Source organism: Oratosquilla oratoria, chromosome 7 (assembly GCF_046742065.1).
Source record: "Oratosquilla oratoria isolate Oo_2021 chromosome 7, ASM4674206v1, whole genome shotgun sequence".
Taxonomy (NCBI): Eukaryota; Metazoa; Arthropoda; class Malacostraca; order Stomatopoda; family Squillidae; genus Oratosquilla; species Oratosquilla oratoria.
In genome coordinates, this window is record NC_134783.1 from 39,998,967 (window position 1) to 40,022,791 (window position 23,825).

Genomic DNA, 23,825 nt, shown 5'->3' on the forward strand with positions numbered 1-23,825 from the left:
CTCCTTGACCTTTACGTCTTTTCGTAGCTCTCCGGGATCCGAACGAGTCCTTGTTGGCTCGTGAGACTCCTCGGTCGTCCGGCCCAGTGAAATCTAGTATAAATCTATCGTAGTTTTGAGTAGTGTAGACCCTGTCCCAACTGGGCACACAGCGTGTCATTCCACGCGGCTGTCGCCAATTGCCAAGGAACTGTGTAACCCCTATAGTATTATCACCTTTGGCTCTTCTGAGCACATTTCTTGTGTATCAGGGGGGCTTGCCCCCCAACCCCAACGTGCAGAGATGGAGTTTTCAACTCCACCTCTGCAAACGAGAAACACTTCCCCTGACGACCCCAATATCGACCCGGATAAGGCTAGGCATGTTTTTCTCCACTCTGACCAAACCCGATTAGCTGAACTCAATCCCTTTATTCTTAAGAAATATATGTCTTTTTATACCGAGGATATCAACCAGGTTAGGAAACTTAGAAGCGGAGATCTCCAAGTTACCACCAACTCTGGGAAAGCTACACGCGACTTACTTAAGGCAAAGAAGTTTCATACCTTCGATGTTGTTGCCTCCATCCCTAGGTCACTCAACTCCTGCAGAGGAGTAATCCACCTCGGAGATTTGATGACCATGGACGAGTCCGACATCCTCGAAGAAATGAAAAACGAAGGTATTCTAGATATCAAATTCATCACGTGACTGGACCGGGAAATGAACATGCGAGTGAACACGCCCCTTATTATCCTCACTTTCAACTCCACAACCCTCCCTGACCATGTCAAAGTTGGATACATCCACGTCTCAGTACGACCATATGTCCCCAACCCTTTGCGCTGTAATAAATGTTTTAAATATGGTCACCTTGCTAAGTTTTGTCATAGCCAAACGCTCATGTGTGGTAAGTGTGCAGGCGAACATCCTACAGATGCCTGCTCTGCAAATGTGTTTTAATGTGTCAACTGCCCCTCTAACAACAAGCATGCATCCACCTCCCGAGATTGTCCTACCTTCAAAATAGAAAAAGAAAATTGTACCGAGAAAGCAACTTGTGGCATCTCTTTCTACGAATCAGTGAAACGTGTGATGGAAAGACAAGTTACTCCAACCAGTCCCTCTGGAGCAACTTCCTATGTTTCTGCAGTTAAGAAAACGTTCAGAACCAGTGAAGTACGGACTGTAAGCAAGCACTCCGAAAAGGACAAAGTTCTCTACCCACCTACCAAACAAACCACGCACTCGCACCTTCCTTCCCTGACTATCCCAGAGCTTCCACTACGTGTGCCTACACATGTGGAAGAGGATGTTCCGATGGAGATCGCCGGCTCCTGTAAACGACTATTAAGTCCGATATCCAGCCCAGACCGAACATCGGGAGCAAAACACACCTCTCCCACTAAGGCCAAAAAAGGAAAAAAATCGAACAAAATAGAAAATAAATCAAAGTAAAAAATAAATAAACAAATAAATAAATAAAATTAAAATCATCAAGTGGAATTGCCGAGGTATTAGAAATAAAGTAAATGATCTATCTATTTTCAACACTACAATCAACCCCTCAGTTATATGTCTACAGGAAACATTCCTAAATCCCAGTGTTCAATTACACCTGAAAAACTTTACCATCTATAGGAAGGACAGGTTCGCGCCTGGAGGGGGGGTCGCAGTTGCTGTCAGCGACTGCCTTCCCCAAGCGGAGCTGCCACTATCCACAACCTTGGAGGCAGTTGCTGTCAAAATGAAAGTAAAGAACAAACTTGCGTCCATCTGCTCCATATATTTACCTCCAGAACAACCATTTCCGCTACAGGAGGTAAATAAACTTATAAGACAGCTGCCCCACCATAAACCTGTAGTCGGAGACTTTAACTCCCACCATCACATGTGGAGAAGTGATAGAACATGTGCTCGAGGGGAGCAGATGGAGGCAGTTCTAAATATCAACAACCTGGTCCTCCTAAACACTGGCGATCCCACTCGTGTAGACAATGCTAGGGGCATTTTTTCATGCATCGATTTATCCATATCATCTCCTGCGCTGTCTGACGGCATAGAATGGACTACGCATGACGACACCATGCTCAGCGATCATTTCCCAGTCATCCTAAAAATAGGGGGTGACCACGTTACGGCTGCTCCAGCCGATGGAGCATTCCTTGGGGAGACGGGACTGCTCGGACAGACAGTCTAGGGAACGACATCAACCTACCCACCCCCTGTCCCAAATTCATCATGAGGAAAGCCAACTGGGAAATGTATCAGCGTACTACCAGCGCCAACAGCACAGGATATGGATGACAAAGTATTCAATTAACATTATCCATTTTGAATTCAGCGCATAAGCACATACCAAAGACCTCGGCATTTCACAAGCATAGAGTTCCTTGGTGGACATCAGACTGCAGAAATGCACTTTCCAAACGGAATAGAGCTTATCGAACTTTTAAAAACAACTAAATTTTACGCAACTCGATTACTTTTAAAATGGCGCAAGCAGAGGCCTGTAAAATCATTAAACAGTCCAAGTGAAAGTCTTGCCGTGATTTTATTTCGACAATTAACATGCACACCCCTCTAACGCGGATTTGGTCAGCCGTCCGAAAGAATTGACGGCAGACATGCACCTACCATAAAGACTTTGACGATAGGAACCACATTTATGGATACGCTCATCGACATCACAAACATAATAGCACATACATTTACACTAACAAGCAATACATATAACTATTCGCCAACATACCTACAGCATAAACAAAGACTGGAAGCAAAGCCACTGGTCTTCCGTACACATACCACGAATACAATACTCCTTTTCAACTACACGAGCTTAAACAGGCTTTAAGCTCGTGTAGAGGGACCTTTGCCGGCCCGGATGAGACTAGGTATGAGATGCTGCAACATCTAAATTCAATCTCGCTCAAATAATTACTGGAACTGTACAACGAAATTTGGATTAATCATGACTTCCCAGAAGTATGGAGACATGCCCACGTCATATCTAATTTCAAAAAAGGAAAGGACCCAAAGAGTCCTTCCTCTTATCGCCCTATAGCGCTTACCAACTGCTTATGCAAAGTATTAGAACGTATGGTCAATAACAGATTAAAATTCATTTTCGAATCTCAAGATTTAATAGTTCCTGCCCAATGTGGTTTCAGGAAAAATCGAAATAGTCTCGACCATTTGGTCAACTTAGAGCATGATATCCTTTCAAGTTTCGAGAAAAAAGATTTTCTTGTAGCTTGTTTCTTAGATTTAGAAAGAGCCTACGACATGGCATGGCGACGTGGTATCCTCGAAAAACTCTATGCACTTGGCCTTAGAGGGAATCTCCCTATTTTTCTTCAAAACTTTTTACTAGAGCGAACACTCTCTGTCAAAATTCAAGACTGCTTTTCATCAGTATGCATACAAGAAAATGGCGTGCCACAGGGAAGTGTGTTGAGCCCCACATTATCTATGTTACTTATTAACGATATTCTACCTGTTCCACCTCGGAAACTTAAATACTCACAATACGCTGACGACGTCGGAATCTGGCATTCCTCATCGAACGCTAGTTTTTTCCAGCTCTCGCGTACAATTTGCCCTGGACTCGCTCCAGGAACGGCCTGACGAATGGGGATTTAAGTTTTCGAAAGTAAAGTAAACAGTGGTTGCATTTTCACGCAGAGTCCAGGCAGAAATCGATCTGCAATTACATGGAAATCTCACTTCAGCACAAAATTCAACCTTTTTCCTTGGCTTGAAACTGGACTCCAGGCTAAACTGGAAGGCCCATGTAAAGTATCTAGTTGATGCGTGTAACAAGAGACTTAATTTGCTACGCAAACTAATGGGCACAAATTGGGGAGCAGATAGGAAATATTTGCTAATGATTTATGAGTCCCTAATTAGATCTAAATTAGACTATGGGTGTCAGATTTATGGTTCGGCAACAACAACCACGTTACAACCCCTGAACATCATCCAAAACAAAGGCCTGCGACTTGCACTTGGAGCATTACGCTGCACAAGAGTCGAGAGGCTGGAAGTTGAAACCAAGGTTCCTCCACCTTCCACTACAGGCGCAAACTTCTCACACTCCGCTACACCGCCAAAGTTTTTCGTATTCCACGACATCCCTGCAAGCTGGCGGTGTCCCAATACGAGCACTTTACCAACCCCTTTTCCATCAGGATCCGATCCTTGTGCGAGCAGTATTCTGTACCACTGTGGTCTATTGGAAAATTGAAGACCTTCCATATACCACCGTGGGAAAAGATCACCCTGAACGTCGACATCAACGAAGACCTCCACAAAACATCGTGCTCGATGGAAGAACTCGGACAGAAGATCCTACAAGTCATCAACGGGTACACTGGCCACAGGGCACTGTATATGGATGGTTCGAAGTGTGGCCTAAGACAGGAACAGCTCCAATACCTGGATCATGTTCAGATTGCCGTACCATATGAGCATTTATATTGCCGAACTCTCCGGAATATCTAAAGCGATAGAATTGGCTCAACCTGACACACATAGTAACTTTGTTTTTTCTCAGATTCTTTGAGGGCATTACAGTCAATTCAGTCAGGTAACCAAATGGGGATTTCTCTCCTGGGCAAAATCATTAGCGCACTTTCGACGACCAACAAGTCCATTACTCTCTCTTGGGTTCCCAGCTACATTTGGATCTCCGGGAACGGAGAAAGCGAACACGTTGGCAAAACCTGCGTTAGAAAATTACTCTATTATAGATATATCCATAGACAATTGCACGCCCACTAGCAACACTAGTGGGACAATCTCCACATCACACATAAACAAAAGGAGCACATAACAGACTGGTCAGCATCATACAGAAGCAATATACAGGAGAAAACCACCATAGCAAGGCTGAGGATGAATTCCATCTACATCACCTACCTAGATCCTTACATCACTGACGTATTTCCTCCCCAGTGGAACACCTGCAACACTACACTATCTATAAGACACATACTCATACACTGCACGCAATACAACACACAGCGCCAGGCGTTTATACTCGTACATCATTGCAGACTCAGTTAAACGTGGCCAATGACTGCTTCTTTATTGACCAAGTAGTGTTTTATTTGCGCACAAAAGGACTGTTGTGGAAATTGTAATGGTAATTTAAACCGGATCGCAGGTTCACACCAGGCTTAATGACCCCCTTATGGGTCGATAGCCTTAGAAAAAAAATCAGGGGAGAACCCTTAGATGTAGTACCTAAGGACTCTCCCCGAAGAGTATTACATCCCCATGCTGTAAATATCTCTTCACTACAATAAATCAAGAAAGCCCGAAGAGGATTTACATTCCCTACCACAGGTGTAGCCATTCACCGGTTACACTGGGTGGTGTGATGTTGGAATTGTTGGATTTTTGTTGGGTTTGGGGACTGTGATGATTTCCTATGCTTCCAAATGTCGGGTATAGAGTTGTGTGAATAGCTGTAGTTTGCAATGTTGGTGAGTGCATTTATGCCATGCGGTTCAAGGTGTTTTAAGTGGATGTTCCTAATGTTGTCAGGGCCACAGGCGGAGGGGTGTTTGAGGTTATGAATAATATGCTTCGTCTGGCTATCTATGAACGGTGTGTAGTCTGAGTCTGAGGGGAAGTCATTCTTACGTCGAATGATGTGTCCGTCGTCAAGATAAGGGGTGAGATAGCTTGTCTGTGGTAAATGATTTATGAGTGTGTTTGTTTGTTGTTTGTTTGAGAGTAGGTTGACTGTTATTGTGGTTATTGTTGTGTGGGAGCGTGTTGTGTTATTTTTGGATAGTGTAATGCTGTTGTCGAGTGTCTTGTACAGTTATTTGATATTTGTTTCGTGATTGTGTTGACAAAGGTTTACCAATTTTGTGTTTTTTTCATATATTTTACTGTTGGTCTCAGTGTTTAATACTTGTATTTGGTCTGTTATGTTCTGAGGGATAGGCGTGGGGGTATTGTGTTTAAATGTTTCGCGTTGTCTGATGAAGCTTTGGATTTCCGGTGTCAAGTTTGGGTTGTGTGATTTTCTGTTACCTCTGGGGTTGTATTTCTTGTCTGCGTTTTGTATGGCTGTATTGAAGGTGTACATAGCGGTGTCTACGTCTGTAATTGGTGTACTGTTCAGTGTCTCAAAACATTTTCTGTCTCTTTAGTGAAAGCTTCCTAGTTTGTTCTTTTGTATTTAGTGTATGTGTGCCAGTGACTAACTGGGGTATATCGTGTTTTGGTGGTGATGATGACTAGAAAGTGATCGGACTCCTCGGATCCGACCACTTTCCAAAAGGTTGTTTGGCGTTAAACAGGGGGAGCAAAAGGTGATGTCAGGAAATGTGGGGTGTAGAGGGCTTGATGGAGGATATGTGTGTGATTATGGGTGTTGTTCATGATAGTGAGTCAAGTTGTGTCTGCAGATCAAACCTTCTGTCCATGTCGGTGTTGTTGACATACAAGGCTGACGATTTGGCGTTGAAATCACCATCCAGGATAAGAATGGGGATGGTGGCAAGTTGGTTGAGGTTAGACCTAAAATTGTCTTGAATTATGGGGGGTTGATTGGAGGGATGTAGATGTTGATTATTGTAATTGTGGATTTGTTACCTGTTCGGATTTGTATTGATTAGATTTCAATTGTGTTGTCTGTGGGAGGGAGGAGGGTTTTGGTGGTGGTACTTGTGTCCACGAAACAGATGGTTTGGTGGCTCAGGGTGATAAGTCCACGGCCATTACTGTCAGTCCGGTCGTGTCTGGTGGTGGTGAAATTAGGAAATGAAGTTGTTGTTCTTTTTAGTGTCATATTTTTGTTTCTTGTATAATGGCAACATGTATGTTGTGTTGTTTGAGAAAGTGTTCGAGTTCGTGTTTTTATGCGTTGATTCCATCAATGTTATATTGTGAGATGTTGATGTTGTGTGTTCTGTACGTGTTGTAGGTTGCTGTTCGGGGTTGGGTAAAGGCAGGGGAGGATTAGATCAGGGTTAGAGAGAGGTAAAGAAGTGGTTGGGGAGAAGGGCGGGGGGAGAGGGGATGACAAGGGTGCGGGTGGGGTTAAGGATGTAAGCTAGGGATGGGATGATAGAAGCAAGGTTATGGGTGAGCATGTTGAATACACCAAGTGTTTATGTATTGTTTTACGTGTCAGCAAGTGCTGTGCAACTGAGGTGGCCTCAATTTTTGCATGAATTTCACTGAACCGAGTCCTTTGTCTGTCGGCTCGAGGAGATGGGTTTGGAGCATGCTGGACATGTGTAGTTTGTGATGGAACCATAGATGCTCTCTGTATCTCTGGCTAATAGTAGGATAAGAGTGGTCATCGCCGGAGAAGCAACTCTAAGTGGAGGAAAAAAATGTGAAGGTGCATTTCTGGAAAAAGGGTTGTGGTACTTGTCCTGGTAACCGAAGCTGCTCTCAGGTATTGGTCACACATGCGTAAGGGCAGGTGGCACGAGATTCTTGTGACTGTCTGGCCCCCAACTCTTGAGGTTGGGGGTAGACCCACGACGAAGACGCTGTGACACCAGGACTAGCGGGTTTGTAGATGTATACAGTGGGAAAAATAATCTCCACAGTTAAGGATTTTTCATTTTTATGTTTATTCATTTACCTATTTTTCTAGGCACTTACCGATGAGCTTTCGTTGTCGATCAACCATCGGACACGGTGCTTCCCTCTGCAGGTGAGAGTGAGGTTATGCCCGCGCTCTACAACGATAGACTCCTGAGCCGGCTCGATGAGGGGCGCCTTCACCATCTCCGTGCCTCCTGAAGAAACAGAAACGACGACAGGTGAGCCCTCGAAAGTAAGATGCTCAGATACACACACACATGTATAATATATATATATATATATATATATATATATATATATATATATATATATATTGATAAGTATTTTAGACAAATGATTAGGATGATGGAGAACATAAACACAGGGGAAGGCACGGAACCTAAACACTAACGTTTCGTTCGCGTAGAACTTCTCTGAAGAAGTTCTATGCGAACGAAACATTTAGTGTTTAGGGTTCCGTGCCTTCCCTTGTGTTTATGTTCTCCATCACACACACACACACACACATATATATATATATATATATATATATATATATATATATATATATATATATATATATATATATATATATCTGATGAAAATTTATAAATCAGAACTAATACCACAGTTGGATCAAAAGACATGGCTGGAGACGAATTGTCTGTATATTTTGACTGCTAACGAGCGTTTTTGTCTTACCAGGACATCTCCAGAGTACAATGGTAGGATAAACAAGAGGACATAATACAGATAACAAGATCTCTCTTAGGTCAACGTGACTTACTACAATATCTCTTCCATGGTCACGGATGTTTAGGCAACAATTATTCTACTAACAAAATTATCTAAGTTGCACAATCCATGATTTTGAATTAAATTATCATTTTTTTGTTATCAGACTTGATTTATTAATATTTTGATGTGAGCAAAACTTACTTTCCATATATATATATATATATACATATATATATATATATATATATATATATATATATATATATATATATATATATATATATATATATATATATATCGCTCAGTTTCTTAAAAAATAATTATGATTATAACTAAGCAAGAAAGACCCAAAATTTAGGCAATTGGTAGGAATAAAACTTATCAGTATTGTCAAACAGATGGGCGCAGTAAGTTACTGACTATTTACCGCTGCCTCTATCCATGCAGGAAGTAAGGCTTCCTACGTATGACTGCAACCTGTCAGGCATTATCCACACACACAACCATGATCGACTCCTAATTCAGCGATCTGAGTTCGAGTCCTTACCCAGGGCTGAAAAACATCACAACACTACAAGCCACCACCGTAAACCTGGTAGGTAAGGAATATTGCTTGCATTGACGTCACAGAAACCCGGTAGTCCCGGATGCACCGCTATATTGGCGAAACTCAGAATTGACAGACGATCGTAAACAATATTGTTAATTGTGTTGTGGGTCTTTCATGTCTCACACCCCCTTTTGTAATTCACCATGGTCTTGGATCACGTGTTGGTCTTGTAGCTACTACCCTCCCGAAAGAGAGCTCAGAGCTCATATATGACCGATCTATGGGTAATGCACACACACACACACACACACCTCTCCACCCACAAGAGTTGGAGTAACAACACGCAGTGCAGCGATACTGAAATTATTTCAGCCCTGAGTGGGATTCGAACTCGAACCCCCGTAGTGGCGGCCGTGAACGCTACCACTGCGCTGTCGAGTCGTATATTTACCCGATTGTATTTACCTAGTTGTATTAAACGGGAAGGGGAGTTATGCTCGTGCTGACCCGTCTTTGTATCTTGCAACATCTAGTTCTTAAATTCATGTATGGCGTTTGCATATACTATTGTTTCGTCCAATTTGTTCCAGACATCCACCACTTTGTGTGGAAAACTGTTTTTCTTTTTTCAGGTCCCTTCTATAACTCTCTTTTTTGAGTTTCTTTTCATGTCCCTTTGTTTTTTTCCTATCCCAATTAAATAAGTCTTCTCTATCAAGGACTTCCATGCCTTTCATAATTCTGTAAATGGCCAACAGATCACCGCTTTCTATTCTTTGTTCCAGGGTTGGTAGTTCCAGTTTAGACGATCTTTGCTCATATGTCTATTTTGAAAGTGTTGGGGCCATCTTTGTCGTTGCTCTTTGGATTCTTTCTATTTTCCTTATATTCTTTTATGTACTGAGTGTCCATATTGTCGCTGCGTACTCCAATCTTGGTCTTATCAGGTGGAGTAATATTTTCTGTACCATTTCCTCATCCAAATAATTAAAAACCACTTTTATTGATCTTAACAAATTGTAGGTTTCACCGACTATTTTGTTTATCTGCTTGTCTGGAGACATGCTTTTGGTGATGATTACTCTTAGGTCCTTTTCGGAACCAACTTTCTTTACTTCCTTTGCACCGATTTTATATTGTCCTATATTCTTTTTTTATTTTTTCCAAATTCTATTATACTACATTTCTTGATGTTGAAGTCCACTTCTGACTTTATTCCCAGGCCTTGTTCAGATCTCTCTACAGCGATTCACAATATTTTTCCGTACTTTCTTTAGTAATTTTGCGTCATCTGCAAAGAAGTTCCTGTAACATTCTACACTTTCATCCATGTCATTTACATATATAGCAAACATTATTGGAGCCAGTACTGAACCCTGTGGGACTCCACTTATCATTGCTTCTCAAGTAGATTTTTTATCTCTGAGCACCACTCATTTTTCTTCTATGCAAGAAAACTTCCATCCATTTCAATAGTTTTCCTTGAATATCTCCCGTTGTTTCGAGTTTTCTTAATAATTTTTTGTGTGGTAATTTATCAAACGCCTTTTGTAAGTCCAGCAAAGCACAGTCTGCCCATCCGTCCCCTTCTTGCATTATTAACCTTGAATAGAAACAGATCAAATTTGTGGCACATGACCTTCCCTGTCTAAATCCGAATTGTCTCGGATTTAGTATATTCTTGAGGTCCAGATGTTTAGTTCATCTACTTTTGATAACTTTCTCACAAATTGTGTGTTCGTGCGTGCGTACGTGTGTGTATTTACCTAGTTGTATTACACGAGAAGGGAGCTACGCTCGTGTGTATTTACCTAGTTGTATTTTACGGGAAGGTGAGCTATACTCATGATGTCCCGTCTTCATATCCCGTTTTATCTAGACTATTTTTAAATTCGTGTATCGTTTTTGCACACACCACATTCTCATCTAACTTGTTCCAAACGTCTATTACCCTGTGGGCAAAGCTGTTCTTTTTTAGGTATCTTCTATAACTGTCTTTCTTGACTTTCTTTCTATGTCCTCTTGTATCTCTACTATCCCGTTTTATTAGATCCTCTCTATCAATAGTTTCTATGCCTTTCATGATTCTATAAATAGTTATCATGTCTTCTCTCTCTTCTTTGCACTAATGTCTGTAGCTCAAGTTTTGCTAGTCTCTATTCATATGATAGTTCTGAGAGTGTTGGTGCCAATTTCGTAATTGCTCTTTGTATTCTTTCAAGTTTTGTTATACATTTTTTTTTGTACTTGGTGACCACGTCGTCGCTGCATACTCCAATCTTGGTCTTATCAAAGTGACCAGTATTTTCTTCGCCATTTCTTCGTCCAGGTATGTAAATGCCACTTTGATTGTCTTATTAAATTATGTTTCTTAAAAAAAATTATATGTTTCTCAGGGGACATATTATTCATGATAATGACTCCCAGGTGCTCATTTTCCACTTTTTTTTAATTTCTTCCTCTCCCAAGTTATATGATCCCACTATTTTTTTTTCTTCCAAATTCCATTATACTACACTTCTTAATATTGATTTCCATCTCCCACTTCCTACTCCATTCCCATACTTTATTGAGATCACACTATAGCGACTCACTATCTTCTATAGTGTTCACTTTTTTCAACAATTTTGCATCGTCTGCAAAGAAGCTCATATAAATTTCAATTCATTAATATATATAGCAAACATTATTGGGGCCAGAACTGTTCCTTGTGGAACTCCATTAATCACTTCATCTCAATTAGAGTGTTTGTCTCTTATCATCACTCATTTTTCTTTCATGCAAGAAGTCTTCCATCCACTTCAGCAGTTTGTCCTATATTCCCGCTGCAGTTTCTAATTTCTTTAGCAATTTCTTATGTGGCACCTTATTAAAAGCTTTTTTCAGGTCTAGAAATGCACAATCAGCCCATCCATCTCTTTCTTGTATTATATTTATTAGCCTTGAATAGAAACACATTAAATTTGTGACGCATGATCGTTCTTGTCTTAATCCAAATTGCCTTGGATTTAGTACGTTGTTTTTTCCAGATGCCTTACCCATCTAGTTTTGATCATTCTTTCACAGATTTTAGCTATCGTACATGTAAGAGAGACCGATCTATAGTTAGTGGGGTCTTCCTTGTTTCCCTCTTTATATATTGGTACTATATTTGCTCTTTTCCAATCTTTTGGAAATTTTCCTTCTTTCAATGAACTGCTTATTAGACTATGTATTTTGTCTGTTAATTCATTCCTGCATTCTTTCAAAATCCAGTTTGCCATTTTTTCTGGTCCATGCGATTTTTTGACATCGAGATTACTCAAGTGATTCATTATTTCATTGCTTGTCACTTCTTTCTCCTCCCACTCGATATCTCTAGGTTGTATGTTCTCCCTTGTAAACACCGATTTAAAATGCTTGTTCATAATTTCTGCTATTTCTATTGCCTCTGTGTATTCAACTCCTCCTTGCCGTAGTTTCTCTAATTCTTGTTTGTTTTTCACTTTGTTGTTTACAAATCTGTAAAATATTTTTGGTTGATCTTTACATTTTTCTATGACATCTTTTTCATATTTTCTCTTTTCTTCTCTGCACACTTGTACATATTCATTTCTATAACTAGTATATATTTTCCATTTTTCAGGTCTTTTGTCTTTTTTCCATTTTATCCAAGCTTTATCCCTTTTGTCTTTTAACTCCCTACATCTTTTGTTGTACCAACACTTTACATATAATTTTTCTTGTTTTTGTCTTGGAACATACTTTTCCACTCCTTTATAATTTTTTGTCAAAATATTCAATTTCTCTTCTACTGTTGTTTCCTCCTTGTGTATCCTTTCCCAGTCTGCTTTTTGAAAGAATTCTCTTATTCTATCAAAATTTGTTTTTCCATACATCAATCTTCCCTTTCTATATTGTTCGTTTTTCCATGTATTTTTCCTCATTTAGTTCCAGTTCAACCAATATGTGGTCACTTTTACTTATTGGTGTCTTATATTCAATCTTGTCCACTATTTCGGGTTCTGATGTGATTATTAGGTCCAGTCTCGATGGTTCTTCCTCATTTCTATACCTAGTATTCTCTTGTATCCATTGCGTCATTGTATGTTCTATAATCATATCAAGTAGTACATTTCCCCATAGGTCGTCTCCACCCTTCACTGTCATCTCTTCCCAGCAGATTTCTTTACAATTAAAGTCACCCATTATAACTATTCTTCCTCCATCTTCCATCACCTTATTTAGTGTTATCCTTGTGTCTTCTAACATACTTTTGTGTTCTCTCTCTTCCCATGAGGCCGTTTTAGGAGACAATTAATTTACTACAAATTTCCTGCACTTTCCATCCCTGTCCTCCACTTCCATCATAATCATCTCTACTCTATTCTTTCCATATGTGACATTCCTCACATTTATATCCTTCTTAGTCAGGAACATAAATCCCACCCCTTGTTTTACTTCTCTGTTTCTAATCCAATAATTATATGCACCATGTCCTACACTGTTGGGTGGTAGTGGACCTTTCAATTTTGTCTCTACAATTTCCATCATGTCCGGTTCTTTTTCCTTCAGATAATCATTCAGTTCGTTCAAGCCTGTTATTAGGCCATCTATATATGTGTAAGACACTTTTAATTTTCTGCTACTTCCATTGTGTTTTTCGTTTCCCTTCTGTTTTCCTCTGCTATGAATCATTTCCTCACTTTCATATTCACTACTCTCCAATAATATTTCTCTTTTTCTGACTCTGTTCTTTTCTCGTTTTTTCCTTAGCTTCTAGTCTTTTTGTTTTCTCATCCTCTCTTTCCTCTTTATCCATTTCTCTTTTTATCCATACCTGTTTATATTGCTCACTGTCTGCTAATTTCCCTGTTTTTGCTAAGATATTCTCTGCTGTCGTTTGTGACCTGAATTTAACCTTAATTGGGCTGGCCTTATCAAAGGATTACAAAGGATTACAAAGGCGGAGCATGCCGACAGGAGACCTTTTGATCCATATCTAGGTCGGATGCGAAAAAAAAAATCATATTAATAATAAAACAATAAATAAAAACTATAATAATGTAAATAACAAATAAAATACATAAATAAATGCATAGGTATAGTTAAAATAATAAACAAACAGGTAAATAGTAAATAATAATAACTTGACATATAACTAATAATAAATGAAAATCAGACAGACAAATGATAACAAAACAAAAACAAATAATATAAGATAAATTATAATCATTACAGCATCTTACTTAGGTATTTATCTAACTGATTCTTAAAGCTTCGAACTGAACTACATTGCACTACCTGTGCAGGAAGTTTATTCCATTCATTTACTACACGGTTGGCAAAGTTGTTTCTACCTACTTCTAAATTGAATCTATTTATCTGTATTATATTTCACGAGCCTATACATTTCTTCTATTTGTTTCCCTATTTCTGGTTCATCTTCTTGAACTACTTCTAATATCTTATTTACTTTTTCCTTTTCCTCCTTTATTCTTGTAGTCCTATTTAAATTATACTTCTCTTCCATCCCTAATATAATTATACGTTTCTTTTTATCCGCTAAGTCTCTTACTATATTCTCCTTCTCCCTCATCACTTTAATAACTGTGTCTTTAGTTTGTTCTTTCATCTGCTATTCTATTATACCTCTAAATTCAAGTTTATTGTTCTCTTGTACTTTTTCCAACCACTTAGCTCTTTTGCTATGGACTCTTTATTTTCTTTATTCCTCTTTAATTCTTCATTCTCTTCCTTTACTTCTCTTAACTGTCTTTTTAATTCTTCTATTTATTTAGTTATACTTTGATTCTCTTTCTTTAGTTCTTCCAGTTTATTAACTCTTTCGGTAACTAGGGTTACTTGGCTAAACCTAACCTCCCATTCTTTGTTCATTTTTTTTTTTTTTTAGTTTATTCTCTAGATTTACTAGTAGGGGGAGGTTGTCACCTCCTCCCTCATTAAATCTATAAAAGCAGTTATCTTATCTTTCCATTGAGCTGTTATTATCTATATTTCTGCTCTTGACACCTCTGCTTCCTTGTTCCTCGTCTGTGTTTTCTGGCCCCCGTTTGTTTACGCCTCTCCTAAGATCCGGGGCCCGTTCGTCCCCTTCCTCATTTCCTAACATTTTCCTCAGTAATCCTTCTCTTTCTCCTATTTCTTTACCTTCCCACTACACCACGAGCTTTCCTCCTTCCCTACTAATACAACAAGGTACTCCCTCGTCGTTGAGATCCACGAAAATTGCATTTCTTTTCCGGAGTTCCAATCTTCGCCGTGTATCCGACGTACGTGTGTGTGTGTGTGTGTGTGTGTATTTACCTAGTTGTATTTACCTAGTTGTATTTTACGGGAAGGGGAGCTATGCTCGTGGGGTCCCGTCTTCATATCTCATTTTATCTAAACTATTTTTAAATTCATGTATTGATTTTGCACACACCACTTTCTCATCTAACTTGTTCCAACTGTCTATTGCTCTGTGAGGAAAGCTGTTCTTTTTAAAATCTCTTCTATAGCTGCCTTTTTTTATTTTCTTTCCGTGTCCTCTTGTATTTCTGTCATCCCATTTTATCAGATTCTCTCTATCAGTAATTTCTATGCCTTTCATGATTCTGTAAATAGCTATCAAATCTCCTCTCTCTCTTCTTTGCTCTAGTGTCTGTAGTTTAAGTTTTTGTAGTCTCTCTTCATATGATAGTTTTGAGAGTGTTGGTGCCAGTTTTGTAATTGCTCTTTGTATTCTTTCAAGTTTTTTTATACATTTTTTTGTACTTGGTGACCATATCGTTGCTGCATATTCCAATCTTGGTCTTATCAGGGTGATTAGGATTTTCCTCACCATTTCTTCATCCAGGTATGTAAATGCTACTTTGATTGTTCTTATTAAATTATAAGTTTCTCCAAAAATCTTATTTATATGTTTCTCAGGTGACATATTATTCATAACAATGACTCCCAGGTCCTTCTCATTTTCTACTTTTTTTATTCCTTCTTCTCCCAAATTATATGATCCTGTTATTCTGTTTTTGCTTTTTCCAAATTCCATTATACTACACTTTTTTGTATTGAACTCCATCTCCCACTTCCTACTCCATTCTTGTACTTTATTTAGATCTCTCTGTAGTGATTCACAATCTTCTTCAGTTTTCACTCTTTTCAGTAATTTTGCATCATCTGCAAAGAAGCTCATATAGCTTTCAATTCCTTCATCCATATCATTAATATATATAGCAAACATTATTGGGGCCAGAACTGTTCCCTGCGGGACACCGCTTATTACTTCATTCCATTTTGAGTGCTGATCTCTTATCACTACTCTCATTTTTCTTTCTTGCAAAAAGTCTTCCATCCAATTTAGCAATTTACCTTGTATTCCTCCTTCATATTCTAATTTCTTAAGCAACTTCTTATGTGGTACTTTGTCAAAAGCTTTTTTTAGGTCTAGAAATGCACAATCAGCCCATCCATCTCTTTCTTGTATTATATCTATTAGCCTTGAATAGAAACATATTAAATTGGTGACGCATGATCGTCCTTGTCTGAATCCAAATTGCCTTGGATTTAGTACGTTGTTTTTTTCTAAGTATTTTACCCATCTACTTTTGATAATTCTTTCACATATTTTTGCTATTGTACTTGTTAGAGAGACTGGTCTATAGTTGGTAGGTTCTTCTTTATTTCCTCCTTTATATATAGGTACTATATTTGCTTTTTTCCAATCTTCTGGAACTTTTCCTTCTTTTAAGGAACTGCTTATTATGCTATGTATTTTGTCTGCCAGTTCATTCCTGCATTCTTTCAGAATCCAGTTTGCTATTTCATCTGGCCCATGCGATTTTCTGACATCAAAATTACCCAAGTGTGTCAATATTTCATTCTTTGTTACTTCTATTTCTTCCATAGGGGGGACTTTTTCCTTCCACTCAATCTCTTCAGGTTGTATATTTTCCCTTGTAAACACTGATTTAAAATGTTTGTTCATAATTTCTGCCATTTCCATTTCCTCAGTGTATTCAACTCCTCCTTGTCTTAATTTCTCTAAGTCTTGTTTGTTTTTCAGTTTATTGTTTACAAATCTGTAGAATAGTTTTGGTTGATCTTTACACTTTTCTATAACATCTTTTTCATATTTTCTTTTTTCCTCTCTGCACTTTTGTACATATTCATTTCTATAACCAGTATATATTTTCCATTTTTCAGGTCTTCTGTCTTTTTTCCATCTGTTCCAGGCTTTGTCTCTTTTGTCCTTTAACTCCCTACAACTTTTGTTGTACCAGCATTTTACATATTCTTTTTCTTGTTTTTGTCTTGGGACATACTTTTCCACTCCTTTTTTGTAAATTTTTGTCAAAATATTCCATTTCTCTTCCACTGTTGTTTCTTCTTTGTATATTTCTTCCCAGTTTTCTTGTTGGAAGAATTCTCTTATTTTATCAAAGTTTGTTTTTTCATACATCATTCTTCCTTTTCTATATTGTTCATTTCTTTTCATATATTTTTCTTCATTAAGTTCCAGTTCAATCAATATGTGGTCACTTTTACCTATTGGTGTTTTATATTCAATCTTGTCCACTATTCTAGGTTCAGATGTAATTATTAAGTCTAGCCTCGATGGTTCTTCTTCATTTCTATACCTAGTGTTCTCTTGTATCCATTGTGTCATTGAATGGTCAGTAATCATCTCAAGTAGAGCATTTCCCCATGAGTCATCACCACTCTTTACTGTCATTTCTTCCCAGCAGATTTCTTTACAATTAAAGTCGCCCATCATAACTATTCTTCCTCCGTCTTCCATTATTTTAGTTAATGCTATCTTTGTGTCCTTTAACATACTTTTATGTTCACTCTCCTCCCATGAGGCTGTTTTCGGAGGCACATAATTGATCACAAATTTTCTGCTCTTCCTATCTCGGTCTTCCACTTCTATCATAATCATCTCTACTGTATTCTTTCCATATATGACACCTTTCACGTTTATATCCTTCTTAGTCAGGAACATAACTCCACCCCCTTGTTTTTTCTCTCTGTTTCTAATCCAATAATTGTATGTATCATGTCCTACACTGTTGGGTGGTAGTGGGCCTTTTAATTTTGTTTCTACAATTCCCATTATGTCCGGTTCTTTTTCTTTCAAATAATCATTCAGTTCATTCAATCCTGTTATCAATCCATCTATATTTGTGTAAGACACTCTTAGTTTTCTGCCACTTCCATTGTATTCTCTGTTTCCCTTATGTTTTTCTTTAGTATGTCGAACTGCTTTATTTTCATGTTCACTACTCTCCAATAGAATCTCTCTTTCTCTGACTCCGTTCTTTCCTCGTTTTTTGCCTTAGCTTCAATTCTTTTCTGCTTTTCTGCCTCTCTTTCCTCCTTATTCATTTCTCTTTTTATCCATACCTTTTTATATTGATCATTTGTTGCTAGTTTCCCTGTCTTGGATAGAATTTTCTCTGCTGTTGTTTGTGACCTGAATTTAATCTTAATTGGTCTGGTCTTATCTGTACTATATTTTCCGAGTCTGAATTTTTCCTCAATTTCCTTTATAATTTCTGGTTCATCTTCCTGGACTAATTTTAGTAAACTGCTTACTCTTTCATTTTCCTCCTTGATTCTTGCAGTTCTATCTGGGTTATGTTTCTCTTCCATTCCTAATATAATTATACATTTCTTTTTGTCAGCTAATTCTCTTACTATATTCTCCTTCTGTCTCATCACTTTAATAACTGAGTCTTCATTATGTTCTTTCAATTGCTGTTTGACTATGTCAGTGAATGAAACCTTATTCCCTTCTTGAGTTATTCTCCAATTTTTAGCTTCTGTAGCTAGTTTCTCTCTGTTTTCATTACTATTCTTCTTCAATTTCTCATTCTCCTCCTTTACATTTCCTAACTGTCTTTTTAGGTCCTCTATTTCTTCAGTTAAGTTTCTGTTAGCCTTCTCTAGTTGTTCCAACCTTTCAATTCTTTTAAAAATGGAGTCTACGTTACCTAACTTACGCTCCAAGTCCTCGATCACCTTATCAACTCTCTCCTCTAGTCTTATCAGTCGGGGGGGGGGGGTTGTGTCCCCCCCACCCTCTTTAAATCCCTGGAACATATTCTCGTCACTTTCTTCTGTATTGCTCCTCTCTATACTTCTAATCTTTACATTTTTATTAGACATTTGATCCTCACTCAGTCGTTTGTTTACCTTCCGCTTGTCTGGCTGGTCAAAGTCTACTCCCTCCTCATTTCCTTCCATTTCCCTCAGTAATCCCTCCCCTTTTCCTCTTTCCCTACGTTCCCACTACTCCACGAGCAATTTCCCCCCCACCCTGCAAAAACACTAGGCACTTCTCTTTGCGTTGGGATCCACAGACTTCACTTTTCTTCAGAACGTCTTCTAAGCCGTCCATTCGTTGAAGTGTGTGTGTGTGTGTGTGTGTGTGTGTGTGTGTGTGTGTGTGTGTGTGTGTGTGTGTGTGTGTATTTACCTAGTTGTATTTTGCGGGAAGGGGAGCTATGCTCGTGGTGTCCCGCCATTGTATCTCGCAGTGTCTAGTTTGCTTTTAAACTCATGAATGTTTTTTGCGCATACTATTTCATTATCCAGTTTGTTCCAAGTGTCCAAGTGTGTGTATTTACCTAGTTGTATTTACCTAGTTGTATTTTACGGGAAGGGGAGCTATGCTCGTGGGGTCCCGTCTTCATATCTCATTTTATCTAAACTATTTTTAAATTCATGTATTGTTTTTGCACACACCACTTTCTCATCTAACTTGTTCCAACTGTCTATTGCTCTGTGAGGAAAGCTGTTCTTTTTAAAATCTCTTCTATAGCTGTCTTTTTTTATTTTCTTTCCGTGTCCTCTTGTATTTCTGTCATCCCATTTTATCAGATTCTCTCTATCAGTAATTTCTATGCCTTTCATGATTCTGTAAATAGCTATCAAATCTCCTCTCTCTCTTCTTTGCTCTAGTGTCTGTAGTTTAAGTTTTTGTAGTCTCTCTTCATATGATAGTTTTGAGAGTGTTGGTGCCAGTTTTGTAATTGCTCTTTGTATTCTTTCAAGTTTTTTTATACATTTTTTTGTACTTGGTGACCATATCGTTGCTGCATATTCCAATCTTGGTCTTATCAGGGTGATTAGGATTTTCCTCACCATTTCTTCATCCAGGTATGTAAATGCCACTTTGATTGTTCTTATTAAATTATAAGTTTCTCCAAAAATCTTATTTATATGTTTCTCAGGTGACATATTATTCATAACAATGACTCCCAGGTCCTTCTCATTTTCTACTTTTTTTATTCCTTCTTTTCCCAAATTATATGATCCTGTTATTCTGTTTTTGCTTTTTCCAAATTCCATTATACTACACTTTTTTGTATTGAACTCCATCTCCCACTTCCTACTCCATTCTTGTACTTTATTTAGATCTCTCTGTAGTGATTCACAATCTTCTTCAGTTTTCACTCTTTTCAGTAATTTTGCATCATCTGCAAAGAAGCTCATATAGCTTTCAATTCCTTCATCCATATCATTAATATATATAGCAAACATTATTGGGGCCAGAACTGTTCCCTGCGGGACACCGCTTATTACTTCATTCCATTTTGAGTGCTGATCTCTTATCACTACTCTCATTTTTCTTTCTTGCAAAAAGTCTTCCATCCAATTTAGCAATTTACCTTGTATTCCTCCTTCATATTCTAATTTCTTAAGCAACTTCTTATGTGGTACTTTGTCAAAAGCTTTTTTTAGGTCTAGAAATGCACAATCAGCCCATCCATCTCTTTCTTGTATTATATCTATTAGCCTTGAATAGAAACATATTAAATTGGTGACGCATGATCGTCCTTGTCTGAATCCAAATTGCCTTGGATTTAGTACGTTGTTTTTTTCCAAGTATTTTACCCATCTACTTTTGATAATTCTTTCACATATTTTTGCTATTGTACTTGTTAGAGAGACTGGTCTATAGTTGGTAGGTTCTTCTTTATTTCCTCCTTTATATATAGGTACTATATTTGCTTTTTTCCAATCTTCTGGAACTTTTCCTTCTTTTAAGGAACTGCTTATTATGCTATGTATTTTGTCTGCCAGTTCATTCCTGCATTCTTTCAGAATCCAGTTTGCTATTTCATCTGGCCCATGCGATTTTCTGACATCAAAATTACCCAATTGTGTCAATATTTCATTCTTTGTTACTTCTATTTCTTCCATAGGGGGGACTTTTTCCTTCCACTCAATCTCTTCAGGTTGTATATTTTCCCTTGTAAACACTGATTTAAAATGTTTGTTCATAATTTCTGCCATTTCCATTTCCTCAGTGTATTCAACTCCTCCTTGTCTTAATTTCTCTAAGTCTTGTTTGTTTTTCAGTTTATTGTTTACAAATCTGTAGAATAGTTTTGGTTGATCTTTACACTTTTCTATAACATCTTTTTCATATTTTCTTTTTTCCTCTCTGCACTTTTGTACATATTCATTTCTATAACCAGTATATATTTTCCATTTTTCAGGTCTTCTGTCTTTTTTCCATCTGTTCCAGGCTTTGTCTCTTTTGTCCTTTAACTCCCTACAACTTTTGTTGTACCAGCATTTTACATATTCTTTTTCTTGTTTTTGTCTTGGGACATACTTTTCCACTCCTTTTTTGTAAATTTTTGTCAAAATATTCCATTTCTCTTCCACTGTTGTTTCTTCTTTGTATATTTCTTCCCAGTTTTCTTGTTGGAAGAATTCTCTTATTTTATCAAAGTTTGTTTTTTCATACATCATTCTTCCTTTTCTATATTGTTCATTTCTTTTCCTATATTTTTCTTCATTAAGTTCCAGTTCAATCAATATGTGGTCACTTTTACCTATTGGTGTTTTATATTCAATCTTGTCCACTATTCTAGGTTCAGATGTAATTATTAAGTCTAGCCTCGATGGTTCTTCTTCATTTCTATACCTAGTGTTCTCTTGTATCCATTGTGTCATTGAATGGTCAGTAATCATCTCAAGTAGAGCATTTCCCCATGAGTCATCACCACTCTTTACTGTCATTTCTTCCCAGCAGATTTCTTTGCAATTAAAGTCGCCCATCATAACTATTCTTCCTCCGTCTTCCATTATTTTAGTTAATGCTTTCTTTGTGTCCTCTAACATACTTTTATGTTCACTCTCTTCCCATGAGGCTGTTTTCGGAGGCACATAATTGATCACAAATTTTCTGCTCTTCTTATCTCGGTCTTCCACTTCTATCATAATCATCTCTACTGTATTCTTTCCATATATGACACCTTTCACGTTTATATCCTTCTTAGTCAGGAACATAACTCCACCCCCTTGTTTTTTCTCTCTGTTTCTAATCCAATAATTGTATGTATCATGTCCTACACTGTTGGGTGGTAGTGGGCCTTTTAATTTTGTTTCTACAATTCCCATTATGTCCGGTTCTTTTTCTTTCAAATAATCATTCAGTTCATTCAATCCTGTTATCAATCCATCTATATTTGTGTAAGACACTCTTAGTTTTCTGCCACTTCCATTGTATTCTCTGTTTCCCTTATGTTTTTCTTTAGTATGTCGAACTGCTTTATTTTCATGTTCACTACTCTCCAATAGAATCTCTCTTTCTCTGACTCCGTTCTTTCCTCGTTTTTTGCCTTAGCTTCAATTCTTTTCTGCTTTTCTGCCTCTCTTTCCTCCTTATTCATTTCTCTTTTTATCCATACCTTTTTATATTGATCATTTGTTGCTAGTTTCCCTGTCTTGGATAGAATTTTCTCTGCTGTTGTTTGTGACCTGAATTTAATCTTAATTGGTCTGGTCTTATCTGTACTATATTTTCCGAGTCTGAATTTTTCCTCAATTTCCTTTATAATTTCTGGTTCATCTTCCTGGACTAATTTTAATAAACTGCTTACTCTTTCATTTTCCTCCTTGATTCTTGCGGTTCTATCTGGGTTATGTTTCTCTTCCATTCCTAATATAATTATACATTTCTTTTTGTCAGCTAATTCTCTTACTATATTCTCCTTCTGTCTCATCACTTTAATAACTGAGTCTTCATTATGTTCTTTCAATTGCTGTTTGACTATGTCAGTGAATGAAACCTTATTCCCTTCTTGAGTTATTCTCCAATTTTTAGCTTCTGTAGCTATTTTCTCTCTGTTTTCATTACTATTCTTCTTCAATTTCTCATTCTCCTCCTTTACATTTCCTAACTGTCTTTTTAGGTCCTCTATTTCTTCAGTTAAGTTTCTGTTAGCCTTCTCTAGTTGTTCCAACCTTTCAATTCTTTGGAAAATGGAGTCTACGTTACCTAACTTACGCTCCAAGTCCTCGATCACCTTATCAACTCTCTCCTCTAGTCTTATCAGTCGGGGGGGGGGGGTTGTGTCCCCCCCACCCTCTTTAAATCCCTGGAACATATTCTCGTCACTTTCTTCTGTATTGCTCCTCTCTATACTTCTAATCTTTACATTTTTATTAGACATTTGATCCTCGCTAAGTCTTTTGTTTACCTTCCGCTTGTCTGGCTGGGCAAAGTCTACTCCCTCCTCATTTCCTTCCATTTCCCTCAGTAATCCCTCCCCTTTTCCTCTTTCCCTACGTTCCCACTACTCCACGAGCAATTTCCCCCCCACCCTGCAAAAACACTAGGCACTTCTCTTTGCGTTGGGATCCACAGACTTCACTTTTCTTCAGAACGTCTTCTAAGCCGTCCATTCGTTGAAGTGTGTGTGTGTGTGTGTGTGTGTGTGTGTGTGTGTGTGTGTGTGTGTGTGTGTGTGTGTAGTAAATGATACCCGAGTAAAAACATATATATATAATAATGATAAATAAAATAAATAAATTTGAAGAAGCGTGTAGAAGCCGCATGGTTTGATATAATACATGTTTAGATGGAGTTCCTGTGTACAAAATTGTATAGTAGACCTGTTGATACTATTTAATTGAACTTAAGGACTATTGCATGGTGTAGTACTTCTAAGATTTGCTGCATAATGCGGAATCATAATTTACATTTTAGCCATGAAAACT

At 37.9% G+C, this 23,825-nt stretch overlaps 1 protein-coding gene across 5 annotated transcripts in view; it reads right to left on the reverse strand.

Moving 5' to 3' along the window:
* LOC143027089 (vascular endothelial growth factor receptor 1-like) overlaps positions 1-23,825 on the reverse strand; it is a 269,766-nt gene that overhangs the window by 226,268 nt on the left and 19,673 nt on the right. For all 5 annotated transcript variants that reach the window (XM_076188039.1, XM_076188042.1, XM_076188038.1 and 2 more), the window contains exon 3: positions 7,616-7,752. In XM_076188039.1, coding sequence (XP_076044154.1) covers positions 7,616-7,752 — 137 coding nt within the window. The remainder of the gene's footprint in view (positions 1-7,615; positions 7,753-23,825) is intronic.